Source organism: Chelon labrosus (assembly GCF_963514085.1).
Source record: "Chelon labrosus genome assembly, chromosome: 3".
In the NCBI taxonomy this organism is placed as follows: domain Eukaryota; kingdom Metazoa; phylum Chordata; class Actinopteri; order Mugiliformes; family Mugilidae; genus Chelon; species Chelon labrosus.
The window spans coordinates 24,396,799-24,416,854 of NC_140339.1; the positions used below are offsets into that span (position 1 = coordinate 24,396,799).

Consider the following 20,056-nt stretch of genomic DNA (forward strand, 5'->3'; position numbering starts at 1 on the left):
TCGTGCATCAATTTTACAGAAAGTTTGACGAAACAAAGTCTTGATGTGAAAATACAGCTGAAGAGTGGAGCCCGGAAGTAGGGCGGGACCTCGGCTCTTTATAAACATGGCCGTTAAGTCCTTCATAGCGTCAGGCGCTGCGTTTGGCTGAATTGGTTAGCCTTTGAGGAAGTCACCGAGGGTTACCAACGCAGTAACAGGTGTAAAGAAAATGTAGACACGCAGTTGGCTCCTGTAATTTGTTTGTAGTTTTATCCTTGCGTGGGGACGACATTTATAAACTTCATGTAGTACTTTTTGCTAGCTAGCTAACCAAGCTAACGCCGACGTCTCAACGTTAACTTCTGTCAACTTTTTTTTTTTTTCAACCAGCAAGCGTAATCTGCTACTTGACTGCTTATCGAAATGGAGGAGTGCCGTCGCTCGCCCTGGTTGTGTCGATGAATATTTTACAGACGGTCGTCTTGGATTAACTCGGCTAAAGTCTGACCTGAAGTTTCTTGGAGGCTTTCTTTTGGTTTTTTCCTACTGGCAGCAGTCAACTGATCGCCAGTCGCCCGTTTAGTAACATCACAGAGAGGAGGGCGGACATAAACAATGTTTTCTGGCAAACCCACGAAACCCACCTTCAAGTCTTATCTTCCACCTGTACAGGTATGTATGTATTTACTTATGTCTGATATTAACGGCGGAGGGTCAGGATACAGTCTAACGTTGCCTTGAAGTTAACTAAATGCAAAACAGCTCATAAAGAGGCAGCAGCACGCTTCAGTAGTTTTTTTCTTATTCCTAGTGATGTTGGGCAGGTTTTTAGTTTGTGCAACGACTTTGCAACATCGCCATAACATGGGGAAGCGTCTTACCACATTGCATTTGCTTGGTATTCGAATAAATCAGGTGAAATGTCACTTGGTGATTAAAATGTCCATCCTACTCCCGCGCGATAAACCTTATACTGAGACTTGACAACTTCTTGAAAGTTAGATGTGATTACTCAGTTTTAATTTGGCGTCACTTGTAAGAGTATGGGCTTCTACTTGGCTTGTTTTGCCTGCAGGTGTACGCATTTCTTCAGACAGAGTGAAAGTGTTTGCTTACAGACACTGTTGGAGATGACCCAAATAAAACCAATGTTTCTCAGGCCATGGCCAAGAGTTGTGTACTGTTTGGTGTTTAGGTAACTTTTTTTTTCTTCTCTCCATTGACTATCAGTGAATCCATTTATAAAAATCCTCATATTGTCATGAGCATACTCTGGTCAAGCGGCAAATACTTTTTCCACAGGATAAATGAAGTATCTATACAGATCCTGTACTTGATCGCCTGTGAAAAATATTGGAGGATACAGTATAAATACCATTAGTTGACTGCTGTGTATGCTTGACACCTAATTTTGGTAAACAGAACCTACACCAGACGTCTTGTCACTGCATGTAATGTTTAATGCAACATTCATTTTCCTCTGTGTTTGGAATATTACAAGTCCCTTCATTTTATTGGTTTTACATTTTGAAGCAATTTACCTTTTAATGTTGTGTTTACGATGCCAAGACACATTTGAGTGGCAGTTTTCTACCTCTTCCCCTTGCAGTCACATTATTTCCATTATTCATTAACCATCTCACGAGTGAAGTACTGTATACCTAACTCTGATGTGGAATATATTTGTTTGTTTGTTTTCTAGACTGATGTGAAGAAATCTGTTGAACCTCCTATCAAAAAGTTGGAGCCCAAGTTACTTCCAGGTAAGTTTGTTTTATGTATCATCCTAAAGAATAGGCTGGCACGAAAGAACGTTTTTCACCAAACAAGAACGGTCTGTTTTATTGAAGGCAGGTGTAGTATTTTTGCCATGTAGACCTTATATTAACAGCTAGATTAAATACTTATTTATTTTTAGGCAGTGTCTCACATACTGCATTCCTGTTCTGTGTGCAAATTGGTAACATCATTGACTAAGCAGCAGACTTGTACTTTGGTAAAAAGGCCTGTTTGTCATTAACTAAAAAGCTGTGTCTTCAGTCTGCAGCCTGCTTCCAGACTTCTTTAATCACACATCTCCATTTTGTTTTCAGTGTACGCTAAATGACAATGACTGTTAGGACTGATTATTGCATCTACCTTGCATAAAGCCACATTTTATTGTAAGCTGCAGCTAAAAGGCTCCAGGGAAGTGTTTCAGTAGTTGGTTTTGAGTTGATGAATTTTTTTCAAAAGTATTGGGTCCAATTCTTACTAAAAGCTTGTTCTTGTAGCAACCCTAGCAATGGGGTAGGAGAGTGGAAACTTGTACAGTAGAGAATTGTAGCCGATTTAGACCTCTGCGTCAATTTGGCGGTGTAGCTATGGCGACAGCCCAGACCTCACTCTGGCCTTAACACCGTAGCCTGATGTGCACCTCCCCAGAAATGCAACTTCGCGTCGCGGTGACGCAGACCGCAAGAGCTGTGATTGGTCTGCTTAGTAGTAGCGTGTTTCCGCTTTAGTATTTCTGGCTGCTTCTCCATCTCCGTAATTTTCAAATTGATTGTTTTGGATCAATAAAGAAGGGACACATTGAGGAAGGTTCGGAGATACAAACATTTGTGTGACTCGGCTTTGTCCAAATTTCGTCGACATTTCACCAAAAGTTTCAGACACCATTGTTGTAAGTGAAGCAGGAAGTAGAATCAATCAACTGGCAAAAAAGACACAACTCCCACTGGCATTTGAGTGGTGTTTTTACAGAGCGAGCCAGACTGACGCTCACACTGGCATTGGCTGCGTGCGTAGGTTACAGCGTCTGTTTCCCGCAGTACTTTAAATAAGCCTTTAGGATGTTGCCTTCTTTTGTCCTTCTCCTTTTTTTTTTCCTTTACAGTAGTATATGGTCTCATTGCCAATGAAAGGATACATGATGCCTGTTTCATGTACGTGTATTCTTGTCCTGTTTACATAGTGTTTTATTAGACCTTAGTCTTAGTCTAACAAGCATTTCAGATCAGCCAAACATGCATCACTCTTGCACAAAGTAAGATAATGCAAATAATCCCAAATTCCTTTGTGGTAGCAGAGGAACTGTGTGTGGACATCCTTTACTACCCAAATTCTCATTGTGTCGTCCACTTCTATCTTGTGTAATTTGTTGTGTTTTTCTCTACATATATTATAGAAGTTTGAACACACGTGGCGTCCGTATAAACTGAGATAAACTTAGGTAGTTTGTGTAATTTTACAATCGAAACTAATGGGTATTTGATTGCATTGACTTGTTAGTACTAATCAATTAAAAGCGTCTCAGATTTGTTTGTATGACTGTATGAACAAAAAACAAAGATGACCCTCTGTAAGTGTTGCAGCTTTAGCTATCAGAGTGTTCTGACAGATGAGCCAATGCATTATTATACATGAAAAAAATTTCAAAACATGAAACAAGCCTTTAGATCATGTTGCATTTTTAAAAGAAATTTTAAACACCTCTGATGGTGGCCGTGTTCACATCAACAGTGAATGCAGGTGGCTTTGTTCTTGTGGGGCGAGCTGTCTGGTGGGGCTTTGGGACTGTGCTTGCTATTCAGCAGACCCTTACGTTTGTCCATTTCTGCTTGGGAAGGTTTGTTACAGCTTGCCAACCACAGCGGTGCTTCTGCATCACTTCCTGATTTCCTAAACTACACGTCAGGCTGTTGGTCAAATCACAGAATATGCATGCATTAATCATGTGTTAAAAAAGTTATCAGTGTCAAAAGGAATTTGCTTTTACAAGTGTTATTAAAAAGCGTGATTTCATTTTTTTTTTTTTTTATGAAAATCTTTATGAAGTAATGCATTGGAAATTGGTAAATGCTTTCCAAAGAATTGCTCATCAATAAATTAAACCAGTCAGCACAACTCTGTTGGGAGCTCTTACATGCTTTAGGTATTATTTATTGATCCAAAACAATCAATTCGAACATTGCGGAGATGGAGAAGCAGCCGGAAATCCTAAAGCTACTACGCTACTACCAAGCGGACCAATCACTGCTCTTGTGCTCTGCGTCGCTGCGACTTGTAGTTCCATTTCTGGGGAGGTGCATGTCAGTTACAGCAAAGGCTCTACACAGGTGTCTGCGTAGGTGTCTGCGTAGGTGTCTGCGTAGGTGTCTGCGTAGGTGTCTGCGTAGGTGTCTGTGTAGGTGTCTGTGTAGGTGTCTGTGTAGGTGTCTGTGTAGGTGTCTGTGTTGTTGCTGTAGCCTCTGCGTCAATTTAGCGCAGAAGTCTAAACGGCCTATTAGGTGTTAGAAAACTCGCCCTCCCAGTGAAACATCACCCTCCCTGCTCCAGGTCAGCCCAAGAGTTCTTTACAGCACACTTCCTCACTATCACTGTGGTGTTTAAGCCTCTGACAATTATAGGAAGTGACAGTTTTAGAGGAAACAACTACTTTAAAACTCAGTTTTAAAATGTATTCAATTGAAATTCCCTCAAGTTGTGCCAACTGATGCATATTTAATCATTATGTTAAGTGTTTTTAGTGTAACTTTAGTTATTTATCAACAGGGGAGCCTCCATTTTAATGATTTAAGTGTGAGCACTTGGTGATCTCACAGGAGTGGCTTGACACACCCTTCGACGGTGTGTCTTAATAAGTGTCCCCTTTTAAAGTATTATGCCTAGGTCAAGTTGAACATGGTGATTTAAATTGATCTGCTGTACTACCACTTTGTTGTTGCCTTTTTCTCATCCTGATTTGTGCGCCAAGCAGACGAACAGGTTTCATGGTCAGCTTCCTTGTTTTTAAATGTTCAGTCTCGGTTGGTTTCTCAGAGGCCGAGCTTTGAAGTGACTGTCTGTAGGACTCCACCCTGCTGTCCCAGTTCACATCATTTAAACATTTGCGGGGCAACCTTTACGGCTGGGTTCTTGTCTACGTCTTAATCACTTTGTGATCATGTGAAGGGGCAAGGGTCATGTTACTCATAAAAATGGTTTATAAAAAGTCGCCTTGTTACCCTAAAGTTGAAGTAAACACTTGTAATGTGACTTGCATGTGGCAGACCTGAAGGCAGTCACGGTTCCGCTTGTATTTAGAGACATTTGACAACGTGTGGGGCCTTGTAGATGCAGGTTTCTAAAAATGTGCATGTGACTTCGGCCTCCTGTTGGGTTGCATATCTACTGATATAAAACAGGGTCTGCTCTACTTTTAGAAAATCACAAAACATTGTGTTTCATGTATGTCGGCATAAATTAAGTAAAGTGATTCTGTTTTTTGCTGTTCACTAAATAGAAATAGAGATATGAATAAAAGAAGCTAAGCAGGTGCACACTTGAGGAGTTAACATCTTAGTCAGACTGGTTGAACTAGTTTTTTTATTTTTGATGTCAATGTGAAGACTTGGTTAAACGTCATCCATTTTAATTGTCTTTAATAAAAAGTTTCAGCCGCATGCAGTGTTTGTGACAGGGATGTCCTGATCAGTATTGGAACATCAGTATCAGGGCAGATCCAGGCGTTCCTGTAATGACTGGATTGGTTTTGGGTTTCAGCCAAGCCCGATGTAGTTATTTATTTTAGGTTTGCCATAAACCACAACCACATCCTTGTAGTGCCAAAATGTCTTCTTCTTCTGTTTTAGTGGCGGCTGGCTACCGTCACAACTGCCAAAAACTGAAGGAAATGAATCAAAATCACGTGACTAAACATGTCTACTGTGTGGACGTATTTTACTCTGGAAAATGAAGTCAGTCCGACAGCAAATTGTAAATTTTGCAACGGAGGTGGTAGTGGGAGACTATCATTCATTACTACTAACTTCATTTGCCACAAATAAAAACTACGGAATACGGCGAATACACTCAGGCCCCGCACCAGAACGACAACAAACACTGAGCACTGTTTTTTCTCGAGGCATCGTCAAGGCAAAAAAATGTTACAGAGAGAGTTGTGGAGTTTGGCGTTGGATGCCCAGCCCATTTCTATAGTAGAGAACACAGGTTTTCACCATCTGTTGGAGCTTCTGTAGCCAAGGTATGAGCTACATTAGCATTGACAGACCCTATTTGTTGGACTTAATACAGTCACATTGTGCACACGTGATCTAGGCGCATACAAATAAGATTAAAAAAAAAAGCCTTTATGAATCACCAGGGGAGGAAATTTTGTTTATCCAAAATTGGATCGGGACTCGAATAAGCCTATACTGAATATGAAAAGACTGGTATCAGATCAGGGGGCAAAAAAAGTTTGTACTTCAGACAATGGTGACTGGAACTAACCAGTTCTTGTTTGAGTTAATAAATGTTCATCAGCGGTTACTTTTATTGAAATCACAAAAAATGAGAAGACGTGGTTAGGTTTCTGGGGAGGTGGATGTTGAGCTACAGCATAGACTATAGAGAAGGCCACTGTTGGAACAGAGCTGCACTGCAACTGCGGGATCCAATGCAGAAGCAAAAACGAGCTCAAGTTTGAGGAAATGCTTGCGAGAAAGTTTCATAATTGTCTATACAAGAGGTATTCTGAATGCACAGATATGTGCAAATGCTATCACAGAATTTATAGTGTTCATTCATATGTTAATGATCTAAAATCCATTTAACCAAATTTCAGTCTAGAATATGTTTCAATGCAAAGAACTGAAACTATCACTTCTCAGCATGTTAACAAGAACCACCTTCTTCTTTTTTGTTTTGTTTTTAAGCAGTACTTAGGTTTTTGCTTTGCTATATCGTTCCAGTCTTTTTCTGCATGCTTTCATGAACTGTAACAATCTGCTGTAGGTTTTACACTCATCTTTTTCTTCATGTGTTTGTCACCACCAGGAGAGATAGTGGTGAATGAGGCAAACTTTGTGAGGAAATGCATCAGCAATGAAAGCAACCAGGATGACCTTTGGGGGAAGTTGATATGCACCAACTTTAAGGTTTCCTTCATCTCTCAAGATGCCCTACTTAAACAGGTACTTGTGTTGATATCTTAGTTAAACAGTACTTAATAATGTTGTTGCATGTTTGCAGATTTGTCATGGCGATACCCCGAGTGTGATAACACATCCTCCTGCAGTTCTTAGCAAGGCTTTAAATTTATTTTTTAAACAGTATCTTTACATTTGTTCATTTATACAGTTATTTATTTTTAGTCCCCCAGCATACTGTTGAATAGATTAAGTACTTGCTGTACAGCCTCATTTGTATGTTTGCTACATCTGGCAAAGAGGAAGGAAAACTTGTGCACTTTCCTGTATTATATTGTCAGTGATATCGCACAAGAAGTGAGAGAACAGACGTCATTTCCACCAATGCAGCAGATTGTTGTTGTGATAAGAAAATGGAACTTAGTCATTGCTCAGCCTGCAACTCACGGAACATACCAGCCAGAATGTTATACTTCTGCTATTCATTTATACTTGTGGAGAGTTTTGTAAATAACAGTGTTTTTTTTTTGTTCTTTACATCAGAAGCCCCAGTTGTCCCACCTACTGCTTGGAGAGCATGACATCCCACTCACCTGTCTGGAGCAGGTAGTAACAGGTATGTCTGTCATTTATTTATTTATTTGTTTATTGAGATTAATTCTGCATGTTTTCCTATTGTTATTCACTACTGACTTCCACATGTGGAAATCTCATTACAAAAACTCAAACAGAAATCGCAAGATGCCAGAATACCGCAAATTATTAATTTCCTTATGGTATTAAACCTTAATAATTTATTGTCTAACTCAAAAAGAATTGATCAGTTAGCTGTTTTGGCACAAACACAGAGCATCATAACATTGTGCCACACAGAGCAAAATTGAGAATTAAAGTTAGATGGGCCCAGTCTACTCCTCATTAATCTTTGACAGTGTTAATCTTGGGTGGCTGGTGTCGCTTGTTGTTTTTCCTGGTCAGCAATCTGATAACGAGTGATGTCCCAGCAAAGTTAGTGTTTAGTGGCAGTGCAGCCTGGCTTAGGATTAGCTTTGTTTATATTTCTCATTGCTGTCGATTGCTGACACCACAAGGGCAACTGCCCAGAGCAAAGTTTGTTGTGTTACATTGATAGAGCACGAGGTTGTGTTTTATCCAGCTGGTTTTTGACCTGTTTGAGCAACTAAAGACAGTACTTCACTGTGAGATTTGCACAGACACGGAGAGGCATATTTTGAATGAAATAAGACCCCAGTTGCTGGATAATATGAATACAGTTAAATAGCTTTTTTTTTTTTCATCATCTGTTAATGAGGCGAAGAGTCGAATTAATGGCTGACATGCAATTTGGCTGCTAGAAAGGAGGACAGGCTGGTTAGTCTCAGTCAATCTTAATATCTACTGCGATCCAAATAAACTTGATTAACATATCTTATTATGTTCAGCTGTTTTAGCCGTATTTGTTTGTAGGTCATTCATAAGAATAGCCTAGCAAACAGTATGTTTGTGTATGTAGAGGGATGAGTGGGTTGACTGCTATGGAGTCACATTTCATATTTCTGCAAGTTTGTTCTGCTTGTTTGTGTTTCATAAATTTCTCATAATGTCTCTCTCACTGGGGATTTTAGATTTTTGTTGTGCTTACAGGGATAACTAGAGTTATTGCTGTCCACTTGAATTAATGAATTCACCGCTCAGAGTTGGTTCTTGAGTGGCCGTTGTTTGTAGGACATTCCTAATGCACCATAATTGATGATCAGTACTGACTGAAATGACATTATTAGAAGAATAATTGGATTTTCTTTCTGGCCTCTGCTACATATCATAACACTAAAGTAATTATTTAGCCATGTCAAAGATATGTGGTTAGGGTTCTGAGCATGTTTTAAAATTGGATCTTCTGTCTCTTAAGGGGGAATTACCGTTTTTTTACAACCTGGACCTTATTTCTTGCATAAAATACGATCTTTTACTCACCCATATAACTTTGGTGTCACTTGGAGTCGTTCGGAAGATATTTAGATCCAGGGCGCTGCGTATATCCATATAGTGGGAGTGACTTGGGGCACCGAAACGCAGCCTCTAAATAACGCATTATCTGCCATGAAACTCGTTCATTTCACCAATATTTTGTTATGATATATTCCCCGTTGAGTCTGGAGTTTTTTTTTATGCCAGAAGTTAGGTCCAGGTTGTAAAAAACCTATAACATATTTTATTTACAAATGAATAAATTGTGTTTGCAAATATATATTTTTGCTTGTTCCTCTCAGTGAATGATACAAAGGGGAAGAAGAAAGTATTGGGCTCAAACCAGAAGCTGAAATTCAACCCCTCTGAGCTCATTCTGTATTGCAAAGACTTGCGTGTCATAAGGTTCTGCTTTGATGAGGCTGGGCCCGATAGTGCCAAAAAGGTGAGTGAAAGGAAGACTTGTACAAATTTGCTTTGATTTCAGTTTTGGTAGGTGGGGGTCTATTTAAAATATTTCCTGCATGAATTAATAAATTATATACAATAACAAAAACAATCCCATTGCAGTATCAGGATATTAAAGCCACTGTGGGTGTTTTAAAACATGGATATTTGCTATCCACCCAGCCCCATTTTATTTGTCATTAAATAAAATCATCAAATTCTACATATAAAAATTTTTCCATCATTGACTGTTTTTTTTAAAACAGTGACAGAAAAATCTGAACGCCATCTGTCATTTTGACAGATCGCAATTCACACCCCTGACCACTTGTTGGCAAGTGACGTTATTAATTGGCTCTTGTCTCTAATCGCAGTTTGCATTCCAAACATCGCGGAACTTTTATCAGTGCACGATTTCCTGGTACACCGATTATACTGATGCACACGTCAGAGCTTGGCTAACCATAGACATATATACAATATATATGTATATATGTCTATGCGGCTAATGGCTACCAAAATGGAGGAATCGGATGAAAGCACGTTGCTACGAGTGATGAGTTTTTGTGCAAATTGTGCAAAATAAAAGAGTTTGCATACCACCGAAGCACTTCAACCCTATGGTGCCGTCTAAGAGCTGTTAGCGCTAGCAGTCCCGGTCCGAGAACGGACAAGACGTGTCGGCAGCCTAAACTTTTTTTTCCCTACCATTTAAAGTCACTACTGTCAGTACTGAAAAGGTACTTAAAGTTAATGAAATTTTAATGAAAATTAAATGCTATTGAATTGCATTATTATCATTTAAAAAAAAAAAAAAAAAAAAGTGACAGGTAAAAATATATTATGACGGGATTTTTATGACCCTGTCAGTCAAAATGACAGATAGCGCAAACTCTGTTGCTGACTAAACTTTTCCTTTCCTGACTGTGTGCTCTCATTACATTCTCACACTCATTGCCGCGGCCACTTCCTTAGTGACAAGGATATTTATGTCACACCAACTTTTATGTGCTTCTCTGTCACCCTCAGTTTTATTTGGCTTGACTTACCTCTCAAAAAGCATTGCCATTGTAACTGTTAGACAAACAACAAAGGGACATTGAGAACAATACCCATTTAAGACAAAGGAAACACAATTTGTTCCTGATTGTTTAGTGACTCATCTCTTACGCAGAAAGACTGGATGGAGACATGTTTTAAAAGTTCAAGTTGGCCATATATGTGGTTAGATGAACTTTTTGGTAGCCATACATAAAAAATCTTAATTAAGACCTGGACATTGTGACAAATTCAACTAAAAAACAAACAAAAAAAACATTAACCTGGAAGTTTGAAAATGTGACCATTTATAAGTAAACTAACCCACCATTAAAACACAGCCAACAATAATTAAACAAACATGTAACATTGTGAAGTCTGGTGTCTATAGAAGGCCCTGAAATAAATGTGTGTCAGGAGCTCTTTCTATCTGCACTCTTTACAGTGTGCTGGTGAAATGTACATGAATCTGAATGGACACAGTTGTGTGTCTGATCTCCTCATGTCATCTGGGAGCAATTTTTATGTAGGTTTTGGAGCACTTGCAGCTCCCCAACATGTACTTACACCCTATTTCTTCAGAGGCAAATCTCTGTTTACATAATAATTGGAGATACATATATCTATAAATTACTTTACTGGGTAGTGTAATACATAAGACAGAATATTAATAATAACGGAACGTGTGATTGTGTATAGAGCACCAAAATAGAATGTGTGCCCTCCCTTACTCCTTTTGAGCTTATTTATAGACGCCATGTGTGTAATTACAGTGTGAACGTTAAACAGGGCTCAGTTCTTTCTTTTTTTTTTTGTGATGTATGGAATTATGCCAGCCTATAATAGCGTATTTTGCAATAGGAAATTACAGAGTTGGGAGCAGCCTTGTCTACACACACACTTTTTCTGTGTCTCTTGTGTTATTCACAGCTTTACTGCTGAATGGACTGCTTTGTGTGAGTCAAATGGAGCCACATAAAGATTCAGTTCTGTAAACCCAGAGCAGTAAGCTGTCATACATTTTTTTTTTTACAGGTCTCACTTGTGTTAGGGTCAGGGAGTAGTTTAGGTAACTAAACGGCTGCTGCATCTTCCATATTGTTGAAACTTAGTTTGTTGTATTGCACTCTTTATAACATAAAATTATATTTTATCTTTGCATGCTAGGTTTGCCTTGCTATTGCCCACTATTCTCATCCAGCTGATCTTCAACTTCTGTTTGGTTTTGAGTATCAAGGACGACGATACCATGAAACTAAAGGTACTCAAACATATTTCTTAGTAGGAATTTCATATTTTACAACTCAGCATAATATACTTGTCAATACTGCTGTATGTATATACAGTATACACTCTCTTGCCAGTCCACTAGGTACACTAGTGTAAACTATTGTATTCTAATATACAATAGTTTTCTTCATGAAGCTAAGATTGAGAGCATATCCTGCTCTCAATCTTAGCTTCATGAAGGTTATAATGTTCAGTTTACGTTGAAACAGCGTAAGAAAAGTGGTAATTCAACTGTATGACCATTTTGAAGGATGTAGTTTGTGGTGCTGGATTGAATTAAACACACTAATATTTCTGTTATTTAGCCTAGCTGCATGAGCAATACAGGGTTGTCAAGAAGTGTCGGTAAAACACAATATAATTCAATAGTACTCCAAACCACAGCCTCCAAAATGTAAAATGCAACAAGATCAACAGCTCTGTTATTTTAAACAAATGCTGAATAACATAAGCTTCATGAAGATATGATTCAGTGCAGTGCTGTATTAGAATGCATTAGTTTCTTTTGGTGTACCTAATGAACTGGCAAGTGAGTGTAGAAATATATGTAAGTATGTTGTACTTTATCCTGCTTAAACTGACACACAAATCTTTATTTTGTATACAACAGTGCTGTCCGCATTATCTGCATATAAGCCTCTTGTTCTTTTTTTAACCTATTAAATCTCTGCCTATTTTAATACTTTGACAGAAACATGTAATGACATAAGCCATTTTCCAAATTCTGAAATCAAAATGTGTTTGTGTTTCCAGGTGGGCAACCTAATGGTTCCACTCCAAGAGCAGGGTTACAGACGCCCATTTTTGGCTGTTCATCTGACTGGGATCGAGAGATCAAGAGAACGGGTGCTTCAGAGTGGCGGGTGTGCTCCATCAATGAGAACTATGCCATCTCAGCAAGGTTGTCAGATCATTTTATCTTTTGGAAGAAAAGCTTGTCTGTAGCTCCAGTTGGCCTCAGATGCTATAAACACTTAAAATATTTTTGGAGACACTAAATTTACTTTATGTGCCTTTTTGCTCATTTATTGAGGTGTGTCAAAAACAGCAACTGTGTAACATGCATGTCTGTTTTGGACAGTTTATGCTATTCACCATGGTTGGGTGGTGACAGCATGGTGGCTTTCAAAGAGAGGATTGTAATTTGCGAAAAGACTGCATAATGGTAGTTCGTGCCAAATTGTACACACAACATGGACTGAAACAATACTTACATGAAAACCAATTCACAAACCACCACTGCTAAAAATACTTAGATACACATTTTGGACAGACAATCAATTCCAGCACTAACAAGTTATTTACAGTACCAAGGTGTCCAATGCCATGCCATGATGTTTTGTGTTTGATTCATGTGTAACGCCATGTTTTCCTTTCAACTTCTTTTTTTAGTCTCCCTGAGTACATCGTGGTCCCAGCTTCTCTAGCAGATCAAGATCTAAAGCAGTACTCGTCATCCTTCACTGACAACCGCATCCCTGTGAGTATATGTACCATGTCTTGTATCTAAAATGTGTGCTTTTTATCAAACTTTAGAATACTTCATTTATCCATTTCCGTTTTGTTTTTTTATTATTGGCCTATAATGCTCTTCTTCTTTCTTCTTTGTAGCTCTGGTGCTGGAATCACCCTAATGGGGGTGCTCTTGTCCGCATGGTCAGCATAACTGATCCATTGCAGCAGAAGAAGATTGAGAGGTAATGCAGATCTGTCAGCTTCATTCAGATTCAGAACTTGAATTAAATGTAATGTTTGTACAACCTCCTCACAATGAAGCTCCATAGCAACCATCAATGTTCAGCTGCATCAGGATAAGAAAGTTTTGAAATTTGTCATAATTTAATATAACATTATAGCTCAGGTTTTTCATTAATTAACAGTTAGTATTAATGAAGAGAACTTCCAGTCATAAACGTGTTGTTGTAGGATCTTCACGGCCATCACAAAAAGCCACCCTCAGCGCAGTGAAGTCTTCAGGTCAGATCTGGACAAGTATCTGCCGAATATCCAGGAGATCCAGAACGCTTTTGTTAAAATCAGACAGCTCTGTGTCCTAGGTGAGTTCCACTGCAACTGTTAATTGTAAATAAAGTCACTACAAGCATTTATCTTTTTGTGCAGTCTAATTCAAAGCACTTTTTTGCTAAGGCGTGTGTAAGGTTTTATAGGTAAAGGTGTTTGACGGTTTTGATTGTACAGATCCTTTTGAGGAGTCTGAAGAAAGGTGGCTTTCGTCCATCGAAAACTCAAGATGGCTGGAGTACGTCAGGTATGTGAACAAGCTGACGACACGTGATCCTTATAAACTATCACTGTAGTAGCAGTAGTTTTTAAAAGGCCGGCATTAAAAGATCTTGCCCACTCCATGATGTTTGCGATACCCACATACTTTTTCCAATCTGCACCATGTTGTTTACATGTTGTATTCAATAAAAACATTTAAACATGTACTTTTTTGTGCAGTATTAGTCTAAGTAGACTGTGTTTGTCTATTGTTTTGACTTAGATGAACATCAGAACACATGTTATGACCAATTTATGCAGAAATCCAAGTAATCGCAAAGGGTTCACATACTTTTTTTGCAACTGTACACACACAAGATCAGTAACTCGTTTGCACAGCATGGCTATTAAGACTTAGTATCTCTTGTCTTGAGCTTATCTGATCTGTTTTGCCACTATTAAGGTGGCACGCATGAAAGGATTTAAATAATGTAAGAATTGTATTCAGAAGATAGTAGTGCAAGTTTTTCATTGCCAGCTAATGTGTGTTCTTTTTCTGATCCAAGGAGCTTTTTAAGGCACTCGGCTGAGATGGTGTACTACCTGGAAGGAAAGAATACCCCGGTTGTTCTCCAAGGTAAACTCTTTCTTTGTCAGTCATAGAGCAACAGCATTCTGTAGTTGACACTCTTATATTAGAAGTTAAAAATTAAAGCGCTCCATGATTTATGATATATTAAAGAGGATGTTGTCTTTAAATACTTGTTGCATACCAGTCAAACAACAAAATAAGAATGAATAACTGCGGCATCCGTCAGAATGTCAAAAACAAGCAAAAGGAGCTAACATGCTATAGATACAGTAACTTCAGGCGGATGTGAGTGATGAGATGTAATCCTGTTTTAAAAGTGTACTGGATAAATGTATTGCATTATTGTGTGTCATTCGGTAAAAAATCTATGTGCTCTTTGCCTGACTGAACCACATATGATATCACTCACTATAGAAAAAGAAACCATCAATATTCATCATTCAGTATACATGTATTTGTTTTGTGCATTTGTGTCTCACAAAATGAATTAACACAAATAACTATTAACTATTGCACATTAAAGTATAATATTGCATGATGTAAATTATTTTCTCACACTGTTGCTCTTAAAATAAGTGTTTTTCTTGCAAAATGCCTTTTTAATGCCGTGTTTCTCATTTTGCACCTGTACAGAGGAAGAAGACAGAGACCTAAACTGTGTAGTGTCCTCACTGGTGCAGCTCATGCTGGATCCTCACTATCGCAGCCTCACTGGCTTTCAGAGTTTGGTGCAGAAGGAGTGGGTGATGGCTGGCCATCGCTTCTTAGACCGATGCAACCACTTAAAGAAGAACTACAGGGAGGAGGTATATGTCAAATTTATTTAAAGTTATTCAGTCTTAGGAGAGCTGACCTCGTGAATTTCCTGTGACACTCCTCTTTCTTGCTGTCTGCCTCTCTGTGTTCTCTCGGTCAAGTGTCCGCTGTTTGTGTTGTTCCTGGACTGCGTGTGGCAGATGATGAACCAGTACCCAGCTGCATTTGAGTTCACAGAGACCTATCTGACTGTATTAAGTGACAGCATGTGGATCCCACTCTTCAGTACTTTCCTCTTCAACTCTCCCAAACAGTGTGCTCAGCACTTGATGGTGAGAAATACACATTTCTGATTGTACATTTATACACTTTGTATATTTATTTAATTGTAACACAGTGGATACTTGTTTTTAATAAACGTGCCGGAAATGCAAAAGTAATCCCGAACATACTGTACCTCGGGATGAATTTAATGAGAGTAAAAAGACTTGAGGTGATGGTTTGTAACATAGCATAATTTTTTTGTTTTATCGTTTTATGTTAAGATGTAAGATCCTTTAGTGTGTGCCAGATATTTGGCAGAAAAGGGTGAAACACAATGTACAAAGACAAACATAAAGCTTGTAGTCAGGAAAGTAACCATCACATTTGACAAAAGCAAATTATGTTTGTATAACGATTCATTTTTTGTTTGATTCGTACGTTGAATAAAAAAAGTTTAATGCATGTCATAGTGAACACTACTAAAAATGAAATTTAAATTTCAGGACTTTGCCAAAGTTAAAGCTATCCCTCAAGGAGAAGACCAGGTTGTGTGTTTCCCTCCTGTCTGGGAGTGGTCACAGCAGTTCTCCACCAAAGATCAAACCCTCTTTAACAACCCCATGTATATAGGCAAAGGAGTTGCCTGCGTTCAGAAGGGGGAAGTGAAAACCTTCAGACGCACAAAGGTATGTTAAGACAATGAGTGTTAAACATTTCTATACAGCTATAGTAGTATGAGCACACTGATTTGGGTATATTCCCCCTTCTTTTCCTATCATTGGTGTGTTACAATGTTATGAGCTGTATTAGCTGCCATTTTGTTGTTTTATAGGTTTGTTAGTGTTTATTTTCTAAGCCAGTTGTATTATTTTATGTAGATGTATTTCTATATACAGTTTTTTGTGTGCATGGTGCAAGTAGGAAAATGTATTGCGTAATTGTCAGAGCTTGATTATAAAAGGCAAATACCATTAATAATAATAATGTGTAGTTAACTGTCATCTCTACTTGGTATTATTATATTATGGTTTTAGCACATTTGTATTTTGTCAGACATTTTGTTGATTTCTTCTCAGAAAAAAATAATTATTGTTTTTCTAAGTTGAACATTTTACTGTGGAGTCATGAGCATGTGAATTGGCAAGCTGCAGAAATTGCAATATGGCCATGTCATGAAAAATAAAATCTTCTTGTCTGTTTGTTGTAGCAGAAAAGCTACAGTTCCACAATGCGTGGAGCTACCGCATCTGTGCGTAATGGACTGAAGGGTGGAGATGATACACTGCCCCGGCGGGGCTCTCTGGTGTCAGAGCTGAAGCCTGATTTCTCACCAGTGAAAGATGAAAGCCCATCAGAGCGCTTCTTCAGGGACTGGTTCTCTCGACCTACCGACCTGCAGGGCATCCTTATTCCACTGCTCATGCCATCACATGTAGTTCTCTGGAAGCTCTTCTTCCTACGTTGGGTTCCTGAAGTCTGCATTCCCAGAGGTGGCCCTATCACCGCCTTCCACAAGCTCTCCCAACTGGTTGATGAAATAGATATACTGCAGAGCCAACTCAGGCAGTACAAGGCACCCAGCCAGGGCAACATGCTACTCCCAAGCCCAAGTGGGCCCCCTTCAGACCAAAGGAGAATGTATTTTAAAGCCAGTTCTCCAGATGACCCCTCTACACCAACAGACTGCCTTACCTCTTCTTTTCCTTTCACCCCAGCTGGAAACCTGTGCCGCCGCACTGTCTATGGGACACCAATAAGCAAATTTCTGAATGGGGCGAGGATCTGGCTCTCAACAGAGACTCTTGCTTATGATGTTGTCTGAGGATGTGAGGTTTTAAGGGATGTGGGCCCAGTAGAGGTTTTAGTAACAACTAATCATATTATTTTCTATTACCTCTTTCTTAAATACCAGGAAGAAAACTGAGAAACCGAAAAATGCTGTTGTGGACTTTTGATTTTAAATTATTTATAAGCTAGAATTTGCGCCATTGATGCTGCATCCAAATCTGAGGTCATTTCTAATTGTCATCCGTGTCACAGCAGGCCCTTTGACATGAAAATAACTAGAAACACATGCTTACTAATTGCATTAATGAAGGTTTTGTTCTGTTTACATACAGAACCTATATTAATGTGACCTTTGTTTTGCTACGGTGTCAAAATGGCTGTTTTGAGAAAGGTCTGTTGTTGATTACAGCTGAGGAATCCTTATGTTTTCAAGCACAATATTATCTTATTAGCCAGGGAGTTGTTACTGTGAGATCTTGTTATTTTTACAATAGATGCGTTTTATTGTCTTCTTCATCCTGCATCTTTCTGAAACTTTTGTTGAACAAACTGCTCTGATTTCTGAGTTACTTGTCCCATATAAAGAGTTCTGTCTGAGGTTTTACTATGGGTTCAAGATCTACATGTGATTCCCTAGATGGCTTAAAGCAATAACTGAAATTAACTATTAATGTATGCGCGTCTCCCCTTTTCTTTAAATTCTGATTGGTCAGAAAGACTTCATTGAAATAATTGAATAATGATATTTAAGATTAGAAAATGCCCATTTTTATTGCAGCAGCAATGATGCATTTCATTTAACACTGATTTCCAAGTACTCAATTTGTGTGTGCTTTCTGGCAAAATTAATCAAAGTTTTTTTCAGAAAGAGGAATAGAAAATAACACTGCTAACAAGTTTTATACTATGTGGTTAAAAGTTTAAGTATCAGGCCTGGTTGAATGTAATGGGGTGTTTTTTTTGTTTTTGTTTTTCCTTGCACAAACTTACTGCTGTTTGCTACAAGTGCCCTTATTTTATTGGTTGTTTGGGGGGTTCACGCTACGTAGCAGATGGTGCGATTTTCAGGGTCTAACTTTCAAGATTTACTATTTCTGAAGCAGCAATAAGGGCCTATATTTTTAGCATCATAATGCAGGTGATGCTGAGGGGAAGTAGAGCTGTGAGGATTTCAATCTGTGGTCGACAGTTCCTCTTCTCTTTTGAAGAGACTTTTATAGAGGCCTTCTGGTAAGGCACCAAGGAGAAGCTAGTCAGATTAGCAGCAGCTCACTGGGTATATATTTGAAAGTAAAGGGACAGACAAAGGCTTTGACTCAAACCAGTTCCTAGTTTAGTATATTGGATTTCAGGCACTTAAGTTTCTCATCCAGTGAGGGTGACACAGTTTTAAGGCAGCACATAAAAACATTAGCAATAAGACATGTAGATACCAGCTGTCACAAGTGATCTGATAATGTAGGTCAGTTGTCCATTCTACAGCAGTAGTGTTAGTGGAGAATGAAAAGCCTTGAACTTCTGATGGAATTAACTGCATACATTGTTGAACATACTGTATGTGTGTCCTTATTTGTCTGGATAATTCTACTCAACATAGGCGATTATAATAGACAAACAACAGGAATTGGGGCTACTGTTTATTCAGTTAGGATACTAATAATGAGGCTTATGCATAAATGTGCTCCTGGCCATTATTGATGCATTAGGGAAATTTCTTGGGAGATTTTCGAACATGTACACCCTAAAAATATCTCCCTGGGATGTAGACAACCAGCTGAACTAGGGACTGGTTGGAGGCACATCTGGGAAAATTGGTCCTGTGCCCTTGAAAACTGGCGAGAAACGATCACTGTGTAAAATCTCAATGTCTTAAACATGACAATGCAGCATTTATTGTCAAACCCTTTGTAATTCTGCTTATGAGACCACTGGACAGACTTCATATCTGTCCTATTATTACAAAGGAGTGTTGATCCAGCAATACTAGATTGACCATCTTCCAGTGGCACACGGTGAACTTGTGATTCTCTAGCAATAACTAGTTCAGGTGTTTCTTAGTAAAGTGTATAATGTGAGTGCAGTCTTGCTCTCCTAAATGCTATTAATTGCACATTTTACTTAGTATATAGGATAGGTTGTTGAATATAATTCTGGCAAATATTATAAATACTGTATATGCTTGAAAATCTTTCAGTTAATATTTTTGATTAATGGTACTAAATAACTTTTATCCTGATTTAGTCTTATATTTTATGGAGATATATTTATATTCTGTGTGTTTCCCACTAACAATGTTGCACTCTGCTGAGATTGTATGATGGCCGTGCTTCCTCTGTAGCACAGTTTGAAATTGATTGGCAGCAGATGTATATATTCAGTTATGCAAATGTTCTCTAAGAGGGGTGCAGCTGTTATTGCACGTCCTCTGTGCCTTTTTGGGAATATTGACCATTTTTGTAACTATATTCTAAAATCTATTGACTTATTTTAGTTTTCTAAAACTGAGGATTTTGACCAATTCTGTAAATCTAGTTAAATTCGGAGGTACTGCACTGAAGCTGTTTTTTTTTTTTTTCCTTAACAGAAAATAAGGCTCAAATGTGTACCAGTAACCAATCATTACAGTAGTTTTCAAATGAAATTGTGTTATGGCTTTTATTTAACTTGGACATGGTTCATGATATGATAAGAGCTCGTATAACAAGTCAAACGAACACATTGTCTTTGTTTGACGTGCACATTTGGTACAATGAAACATGGTAGAAGAAAACAAAGCTGTTGGTTCTCACATAGCTCACCTGCTGAGTAGGAGCCA

The 20,056-nt window shown here is 38.5% G+C and overlaps 1 protein-coding gene across 2 annotated transcripts; it reads left to right on the top strand.

Moving 5' to 3' along the window:
• The first annotated feature begins 118 nt into the window (after positions 1 to 118).
• mtmr10 (myotubularin related protein 10) lies at positions 119 to 19,882 on the top strand. 2 transcript variants are annotated; one of them, XM_084541138.1, is made up of 16 exons: positions 119 to 654; positions 1,685 to 1,745; positions 6,784 to 6,920; positions 7,419 to 7,491; positions 9,146 to 9,288; positions 11,496 to 11,589; positions 12,372 to 12,519; positions 13,011 to 13,098; positions 13,230 to 13,315; positions 13,545 to 13,675; positions 13,818 to 13,887; positions 14,408 to 14,478; positions 15,067 to 15,239; positions 15,351 to 15,521; positions 15,957 to 16,139; positions 16,661 to 19,882. In XM_084541138.1, exons 1-16 carry the CDS (start codon positions 598 to 600, stop codon positions 17,273 to 17,275), a joined length of 2,301 nt encoding a protein of 766 aa, XP_084397264.1. In that variant the 5' UTR covers positions 119 to 597; the 3' UTR covers positions 17,276 to 19,882. The 2 variants fall into 2 exon arrangements, with proteins under 2 accessions (XP_084397264.1, XP_084397265.1); XM_084541139.1 differs by having other exon boundaries at positions 16,664 to 19,882.
• Positions 19,883 to 20,056: the final 174 nt, after the last annotated feature.

What these genes read in the sequence shown, in the direction of transcription:
- mtmr10 (XM_084541138.1), top strand. Translation starts at nt 598, where the DNA reads ATGTTTTCTGGCAAACCCACGAAACCCACCTTCAAGTCTTATCTTCCA. An exon ending in AGATGGCTGGAGTACGTCAG is followed by an intron (nt 13,888 to 14,407) that starts GTATGTGAACAA and finishes TTCTGATCCAAG; the next exon opens with GAGCTTTTTAAGGCACTCGG. An exon ending in AGTGTGCTCAGCACTTGATG is followed by an intron (nt 15,522 to 15,956) that starts GTGAGAAATACA and finishes TTTAAATTTCAG; the next exon opens with GACTTTGCCAAAGTTAAAGC.